The 9925-nt window shown below is 40.3% G+C and overlaps 1 protein-coding gene across 2 annotated transcripts in view; it reads right to left on the minus strand.

Annotated features, from left to right (window-relative positions):
- LOC124253926 (disintegrin and metalloproteinase domain-containing protein 10-like) overlaps positions 1-8322 on the minus strand; it is a 63771-nt gene extending 55449 nt beyond the window's left edge. For both annotated transcript variants that reach the window (XM_046687775.1, XM_046687776.1), the window contains exon 1: positions 8077-8322. In XM_046687775.1, coding sequence (XP_046543731.1) covers positions 8077-8134 — 58 coding nt within the window. In that variant the 5' untranslated portion in view covers positions 8135-8322. The remainder of the gene's footprint in view (positions 1-8076) is intronic.
- Positions 8323-9925: the final 1603 nt, after the last annotated feature.

The raw sequence follows: 9925 nt of genomic DNA on the forward strand, positions 1-9925 counted from the left end.
AAATATATTTTTCAAATTTGGTAATGATATGGAACTCTATGGCACAACTACTGACATCTACCATCTACCAACCCTATTCAACCAAAACAAGTGAACAAATGAATATTGTCAGTTACTGTGGAAATCATAAAATGATTTTATTGTATCTAACAAAATCATTGAGGTACATTCTCTAACTGCCAATATATGTCCTACCCCATGCAAATTTCCAACCCCCATGCAAATGTCCACCCCACAGTACATGCCCTCTCAAAAATGCATGTTCCAAAACAGAGTACATGCGCCATCCCCACAGTACAAGCCCCACCCTCAAGTACACCCCCAGGGTTTTACAGGGGGTGATTCCTGCGTGGTGGATGCAGACATTTGATGAAGTACCCCCAAACTAAAATTCTGTGCATCCTTGTGGACTCAATATAATTTTTTTCTGGGAAAGAACTTTCTGAGTTTGTAATGATATCCCATATTAAAATATAAACATTCTATTTACAATCATCTATGTTTAACCTTGCACCCTCTCCCACCCGCCAGTACAACCCCACCCTAGAAGTACACCCCTCCCATCCGCCCCAGTACAAGCCCCACCCTGAAGTACACCCTCCCATCCACCAGTACAACCCCACCCTGAAGTACACCCCCCCCTCCCATCCACCAGTACAAGCCCCACCCTGAAGTACACCCCCTCCAACCCACCAGTACAAGCCCCACCCAGAAGTACACCCTTTCCCACCCGCCAGTACAACCCCACCCTGAAGTACACCCTCCCATCCGCCAGTACAAGCCCCCACCCTGAAGTACACCCCTCCCACCCACCAGTACAACCCCACCCTGAAGTACACCCCCTCCCATCCACCAGTACAAGCCCCACCCTGAAGTACACCCCTCCAACCCACCCAGTACAAGCCCCACCCAGAAGTACACCCCTTCCACCCCAGTACAAGCCCCCACCCTGAAGTACACCCCCCCATCCACCCAGTACAAGCCCCACCCAGAAGTACACCCCTCCAACCCACCAGTACAAGCCCCACCCAGAAGTACACCCTTTCCCACCCAAGCCAGTACAAGCCCCACCCTGAAGTACACCCCCCTCCCACCCACCAGTACAACCAGCGACAACATACAGGCAAACTTCACACGATGCTCCCTCTTATTTATAAATTTATAAACAGCACCTCGCAGCACCTACTTGAGACTAACTAGAGGTCAGGCTGTTCCTGTAAGGTCAGAAAGTGACGGAAGTATGTAGCTACTTACGACAAGGTGCTACCATCACCCACACAGGCCTGTATCAACAAGGATGTCATCGTAGGACCCCCCCTTAATAATCACAGAAAACCCTTGATACCCAACTTGCCACCTAATACTCACCTTATATCCAACCTGTATAATACCCACCCTTAATATCCATTCTTCATAATACCTACACTCAGTACCCTACTATTTTAAAACACATAGTTGTATACCCACCTTACAAACTCCAAATACTCTATCATATTAATATCTACCTCAATTCCCACCATTATAATATCCATCTTCAATACCAACCTTTTATAACACCCATCCTCAGTACCCATTTCTGTAATACCAATCCTCAATACCCATTTCAATACCCACCTTCACAATACCCACCTTTAATACCCAACCATTATAAACCCAGTCTAAACACCCCACCTTCGAATGTACCCCCCTAGTCCTGTCATCCTATTTGTTTGGCCATAATGAAAGTGAATCAGCTGAAACACTATTGTTTCTATGACAATGTGTAATCCTGGTACTGGTGATAACCTCAATGACCTCGGTTTCCTACCACACCAAAAGATTCTAGTTGAATCAGTTCAACCACTAGGTCACCGTGACCTACGTTCACATTGTCACTATATACGTATATGTCAGTATACTACACTATCTCAAACACTCGAACACCATGTCATGGCAAAACAGTCAATATTTGGTCATTAATGTTCGTCTAATTATTCAAACCCTACACATGATTAAACAAGTCAGTCTTTGCTCAATTATTATTATCCATGATATATTAGGAACAACAATTTTATAATCTTGATTACATGAATTTGTGATCATACTTATTCAGTGTTCACGAATGGTGTTTCAAAGTAACAGGACATTGGGTCCTGTCAGTTTCAGATGTCTGTCTGACCCATTGAAAATTCACAGGACCCATAGAATAAAATTAAACACACATTTCAGATTTAACATTTCTTATAATTGGCATTGAAATTATTAACAAACATAATATTTATAAACAGCAAACAAGTGTTACATGTCACATATAACAGCTTCAGTCAAAGTCATTGTAAAATATACAGTCAGACACTGGGGCTGGTGGGTTGTAGACTTCTATCGGACCGTTGGCAAATCTGCCGGATTTGTCAGAGGGTCAGACGCTATTCGTGAACAGTGCTTATTAACAGAAAAAGACACATAGTACGCTGCTGTCAGAACTGAGGTTTAGGAAACAAATTACAGAGTAAGTAGGCACTGTACAAAAAGAATTCTTACTAAAATTAGCCTCGATGTTGGTTGTATTTTTATTGGATCGTAATACTTGCCTTTTTGGCTTTTCACACTTTATAACGCCATCCGTAAGTGCTAACCGTGAACAGTCACCATGTCCTAGTACATTAAATATAAAAGTTTGCCGATCTGTTTACCTGTACTGTGGTCTAGTGATGTAAACACACACTTTATCATTTCCATTGTTTCCAGTTACAACCTTACTGGCTGTTGTATATTGTGTGGTATATGCCATGTTGTATATTGTGTCGTATATGCCATGTTGTATATTGTGTGGTATATGCCATGTTGTATATTGTGTGGTATATGCCATGTTGTATATTGTGTGGTACATGCCATGTTGTATATTGTGTGGTACATGCCATGTTGTATATTGTGCGGTACATGCCATGTTGTATATTGTGTGGTACATGCCATGTTGTATATTGTGTGGTACATGCCATGTTGTATATTGTTATATATTGTGTGGTACATGTACATGCCATGTTGTATATTGTGCGGTATATGCCATGTTGTATATTGTGTGGTAAATGCCATGTTGTACATGCCATGTTGTATATTGTGTGGTACATGCCATGTTGTATATTGTGTGGTACATGCCATGTTGTATATTGTGCGGTATATGCCATGTTGTATATTGTGTGGTACATGCCATGTTGTATATTGTGTGGTATATGCCATGTTGTATATTGTGTGGTATATGCCATGTTGTATATTGTGTGGTACATGCCATGTTGTATATTGTGTGGTACATGCCATGTTGTATATTGTGTGGTATATGCCATGATGTATATTGTGTATTATATGCCATGTTGTATATTGTGTGGTATATGTCATGTTGTATATTGTGTGGTACATGCCATGTTGTATATTGTGCGGTACATGCCATGTTGTATATTGTGTGGTACATGCCATGTTGTATATTGTGTGGTACATGCCATGTTGTATATTGCCATGTTGTATATTATATGCCATGTTGTATATTGTGTGGTACATGCCATGTTGTATATTGTGTGGTACATGCCATGTTGTATATTGTGTGGTATATGCCATGTTGTATATTGTGTGGTATATGCCATGATGTATATTGTGTATTATATGCCATGTTGTATATTGTGTGGTATATGTCATGTTGTATATTGTGTGGTACATGCCATGTTGTATATTGTGTGGCATATGCCATGTTGTATATTGTGTGGTATATGCCTTGATGTATATTGTGTGGTAACACTGGTATATGCCATGTTGTATATTGTGTGGTATATGCCTTGATGTATATACATCTGGTACAGACATTATATAATGTCCAAACAACATTGCATCAAATCAAGATAACATCCCTGTGCCATCTGTCTCCAGCAAAATTCATAAACTGCTTAATATCTGACATATTACCAAATATGATCTGGTAATTTAGTCAAATTCTTATCTGAAACTGTATAGACAAAGACAGTGAAGAATTCATAATTATACGGCATGATCGTGGATCTGATTGTGCAAGTCAGTTTGTGAACACCTGTGGCTGGCTACAGAAGCAATTAGGTCACACCAACCGCCAACTGTCTCAACATCTAGTCAGACATCCTCGTCCTATGTTGAGAGAGCTGGATAGGTGACAATTAACACTGTGCCTGCTCAAGCGTGACACACAGGTGTGTAACACAGAACATAGCTGACTACGCTTGTCCATTAGACCGGGCCAAGTGACAACGTTACACATGACAGAGGCCCACGAAATCTCATGAATGACAATACTTATTGAGGGGGACCACGGTCCCGTTTCACAAAGCATTCGTATCTCCTATGTTACAGTATAAGAGGTACGAATGCTACGAGAAATGTTACGAGATCATAGGTTTACAAGAGCTTTGTGAAATGGGGCCCAGGCATATTGGGTGTTTGATACAATGTTATCTGAAAATAAAAACACCCAAATGTGGGAATTGTACCATTCAATGCCGAACAAGTGGACAAGTTAGGTTTCATGCTTCTTTTAGTACTATTCCAGCAATAGCACTGAAGGTTACATCAGAATGGGCTTCATAGATTCTACCCATTAGGAGAATCGAACCCTGACAATCACCCAGTCACAATTACAGTGTGTAAAACGGAGGCTGGTGCTGGGTCACATACAGGTTATTGCCAGAGACGTTACTTAGTGAATGAGTGAGTTTCGTTTTAGTCCGCTTTCAGCAATATTCCATTAATATCATGGCCGGGGACACCAGAAATGGGCTTCCCACAATGTACTCATATGAGGAATCAAACCCGGGTCAATGGAGTGACGAGTGAATGCCTTAACCACTAGACTACCCCATAGACTGTATTTTAATTGAGTGACTCTTGTAATTGTAAACTGTTAGTGTTACCATTTGGACAAGGGTGAGTGAGTGAGATTAGTTTTACGCCGCACTCAGCAATATTCCAGCTAAATGGTGGCAGTCTGTAAATAATCGAGTCTGGACCAGACAATCCAGTGATCAACAGCATGAGCTTCGATCTGCGCAATTGAGAACAGATGACATGTGTCAACGAAGTCAGCGAGCCTGACCACCTGATCCCGTTAGTCGCCTCTTACGATAAGCATAGGTTACTGAAGGCTCATTCTAACACGGACCATCACGGGTTGACAATGACAAGGATAGGAAGACTTTCATCATGTTCAAACCTAATTCTGAACATTGTACAAGCACGAAAGATTTATGAGTAAAAAAGTGGTGTTTGAATGTGTTTTCATGTGAGATGATGAATCTGTTAACACCTGAACCAGAGTTTATCAGGTAACTTCTTTGAGTGGCATATTTGAACTTAGGAAGTACAATATCAACAGATTTTATGGATAACAACTTCTTCCATTTCGTAAGTGTGACGTTTCGATACAGATTTTTGTACCATTTTCAAGCAAGAATATTCAACAGAGTTCATCAAGATTGAAAGTCATCACGTTACTATTTTACTATATAAAATTACTATATTACTGGTATTAGGGGTGACTAGTGAGGGGGAAACAACTATTGTGATAGCGATAGTCTAATGCAACATACTATTACGACAGCGATAGTCTATTGCACACAACTATTGAAATACTATTGCAATAGTTCCTTCTCCTTGAATTGTCTCATTTGAAGTCATTTCCCAAATAAATGTATAGTTTATATGAAACCTAAACAAGTTGAAGAAGTTTCAGTGTCTTAATAACTGACAAAAAACTTGAAACTCAGATCAAGTAAACAGTTAAAACATAAACTCAATGAAGCTGCAAGTATGCACCCAAACAATGTTTGTCTAAGAGGTAACAGGGGCGGATAACTCCAAATCAAAGTGAACGAATTTGGTACTTCTTGTATTTTGCGCTAAACTATCGATAGTCACACATACTATCGATGCACTGATAGCTTTTCGTTTGTACAATCAATTAATTACTATCGTAGACTCAACAATTGCAATCCATCGATAGTTCGATGCATTGTTACAGCACTAACTGGTATACCACACTACACTTTTCAAACGATACTTACTGCAACATTTTTTCTGAGAACCGCTACATTTAGTAATAGTCTTAACTAGTTTTGCAATAAAGTCCACCGTTCAAGTTTAAAATCTACAGAGACATTCATTCACCTCTGGTGCTTACCTTGGTAAGAAACTGAAAACAGCGCAATACTTTACATAGTAGAATATAGAAAGAATCCTTAACTATCTAACCTGTTTTTGAGATTGATGCTATCTGAACCATACCACTTGGTTTTAGGGCGTTACTATGTAGAAAATAAGATCTACGTTTACAATCAATGCCATTCACTGTCAAACACCTTAACTCCGTATATGTATGCCTGTATCGCAATATATTGCAAAGTAATTTATTTGCAGTACACAGCCCTACATTTTACTGAATTAGACAAAATGACTACACTTATCACTTGGTAACACTTAAGCAACATGAACACAGCTTGTCAGAAGACAGTTATCCAGTGTCTCATCCCCATTCTATTCTGATGTATTCACAAAGGTGTTTTACATACATAAGTATCCTCACCAACGTGTAAAACTATGACGCAAAATTTCCCTGAGTCATGATACTCTTAAAATGCATGATTTGGATAAAAACAAAACACTCCATTTAAATTGAACAGGAGCCTTACTGAGCTTGGAGATTCAGACTTGAATCTGAGGAAATCTAGGCTTCATTTTGGGCTTTCTCACAGCACTGCAGAACATTAGTTAAGGTACATCTAATATTGCAACTTGTTTCCAACATGAGAGGACTTTGTACATTGATAGACGCCTATTTTAATCTCATGGCATTCAAAATCATTATCAAAACTATGGCAACAAATAGGTCATGAGTATCAAACATTCAAAAAGGAGATTTAGTTGGATAATGCATGAAAGGCAGGACAGGTACATTTTTCCAACAGTGGTGAATAACAGTATGCCCTGTCAGTTACCGAATAACTATGAAGATTTCAAAAATTAGGAAGCTTTGTCAGTGTTGTCTGCTGTGGAAATTAAGGGCAGTCATTCACACTTCATATTGGTGATTTTGCTAATTAAACATTTGGACAGGATGTTTTTACCCACGACAGGACAACATGCTATACCATTAATTATCCACAGTTCAGTGAGCGAGTATGGCTTTACGCCACTTTTAGCAATATTCCAGCATTTTAGAAGTGTACCGATATGAAACTCAGATTTGAGGTTTGCTGCACCCCTGCCCACCATCACACACAGAGACAGAGACAAACCTTACAATTTTGATCATAAAGATTATGACACAGATCCCATGATTTTAATAGATCTGCTTAATTTTGAAAGCTTTTTGCAATGTGAATTTAAGGGCCCTATAAATTTATACCGTATAATATTATGGTATTGACAAGAACTACCATTGTTCATGTTCATTTCAAGAGACACCTGTTTAGTGCATATTTGAGTCAGGGCTCATGTCGTGCAAATCTTTAGAATCATGTGCCACTCAACCTGACACCAGACTTCTTCGGACACACTTAACAAGCAAGTAAATACCTCTCTTCCAGCAACAGCTCTGTCTTTGTATTGATATACATTTATATTTAGTGTAGTGCTTCGAACTAACACACAGTACATTGAATTTACAACAATCTGATTACCATGATAATAAGCTATTATCATCAACAGTGAACTCAGTATGGTGGCATTGTTAGCTGTTTAGTAAGCTAATAGCTACAGTTATTGATGAAGTTCACTGTCAATTATAACTGTCATGTTTGTATATTTCATCTCTGGAGATGATTGATAGTTTGTATACCTTGTGTCCCTGCACTTTACAACACCGACTTGAATGTCACCAAGTCATAACTATCTCGGACGTCATTTACAGTATGTAAACATTATGATTCAGGACGCAAACAAAACACATCACTGAAAAAATACAAGCTTTTCAAATCATTTCTTAGCGTTGCTAGGTTTGATATAGTATTCAGTCTACAATACAGCCCCATTTCTACCCGAGGTCTTCCCTGCCACCTTTGAAACCCTTCCTCTATGAAAGTCACTCACCTGATAGGCTGATCAACTGGACGACACTGCATATAAACACCAGGAGAAACGTCCTCATTGTATCGGTGGCTAGCTGCTAGGGACTAGATTTGAAAGACAAAGTGATAGACAAGTTCCTTAGGAACCCCTTAGTAAATTCCTCGCAGGGTCAGATAAATATCCACATAAGTGAGACGATTTTTCAAGGGTCTATCTACAATCAAGAACGATCTGATCGCCTTCAACCATTGAGCACGCATGCGCACTGCTTTCGCTGATGACGTCACGTACGTGATCTTCCGGGTTAAATATAGTTCATAAACATCGGTCGTGATAAACTGCAATCAAGTCGACACACCTACATTTTGAGAGCTTACAAGTCCGAAAGATTTAAATGTTCGTATCCGTTGCAAGTAGATGTTTACTTCAAAGAGAAATGGACCTCAATGGTTTGAAAATAGATCCTTTCAGGGAAACAAACAAGTTCAAAGCTTCCTCAGCCACAGATAATATTCAGCATGCCGGTTAATGTATATAAGACTAGATTAGATTTCATTTGTGTATGGGTGAATCAATCTGTTTCTTTTTACTAACAAGGAAAATTTATTTTGTGTTTGTTTAAGTTTATTCGTAAACGTACAATTTATCTGTAAAATTGTAATTATTAAAGTGAGTGAGTGTGCTTTTACGCCGCCTTGAGCAATATTCCAGCAACACGGCGGGGAGCACCAGAAGTGGTTTTCATACATTGTACACACGTGGGAATCGAACCCGGGTCTTCAGCGCGACAAGCGAACGCTACCCCACATCACTGCCCATATGTAATAGTTCTTCTGTCAATCTGAGAAAACCAAACAACAGTATGTTTTCTCACATCCAAAATCGATGTTCAGAAGTCTGGTGATTTAAGTTACTACACGGGAGAAATATCCGTATGTAAACAATCCGATCAGTATATGTTGGGTACTGTACCAGCCTTTGGGTGTTGGTATATCATGTTGGTTCATGGCTTTGGGAGACCATACCATTTGTATTTTCAAATGGAAGAGATGTCAAATCTCCACTGACCGGGTTCCGCCATTGGTATTAACACAATGTGTACTATAATGTATACACTAATACTTTATGTACGCATCGTGTTAAAGGACCCGACCCGTGTCAATGTTATAGCTACTGTATTCCACACCTCCACAGGAAACATGACGCCGAGATCGTGACACAGATGTCACCTCGTGCGTATATCCTTAGTACGGCGGGATGAGTGTTGAGGGCGCTCCCCATTCTTCCCCCTGTATCCCCATTCCTCTCTCTCTCTCTCCCTCCCCTCCTCTCTCCTCTCTCTCTCCTCTCTCTCCCTCCCTCTCTCTCTCTCCCTCCCTCTCTCTCTCCTCCTCTCTCTCTCCCTCCCTCCTCCCCCTCCTCCCTCTCTCTCCCTCCCTCTCTCTCTCCTCTCCCTCTCTCCTCCCTCTCTCTCTCCTCTCTCTCTCCTCTCTCTCTCTCTCTCTCTCTCTCTCTCTCTCTCTCTCTCTCTCTCTCTCTCTCTCTCTCTCTCTCTCTCTCTCCCTCTCTCTCTCTTTCGGTAGGTAGGTAGGTAGGTAGGTGGGGTAGACTGGTGGTTAAAGCGTTCGTTCGTCACGCCGAGGACCCGGGTTCCATTCCACACATGGGTACAATGTATGATGCCCTTTTCTGGTGCCCCCGCCGTGATATTACTGGAATATTGCTAAAAGCAGCGTAAAATCACTCATAGTTTTCAACAAAATCGACACGACTACAAATTCCAAATTGATCTTGAATTTTGAAATCAATATTGCCAGCTTTCCAAAAGTGTGTATTCGTGCTTAAAGTACTGCTGTAGATTTGAAAATTC

Source organism: Haliotis rubra, unplaced genomic scaffold (assembly GCF_003918875.1).
Source record: "Haliotis rubra isolate DU_JTF1 unplaced genomic scaffold, ASM391887v1 Scf559, whole genome shotgun sequence".
Lineage (NCBI taxonomy): Eukaryota > Metazoa > Mollusca > Gastropoda > Lepetellida > Haliotidae > Haliotis > Haliotis rubra.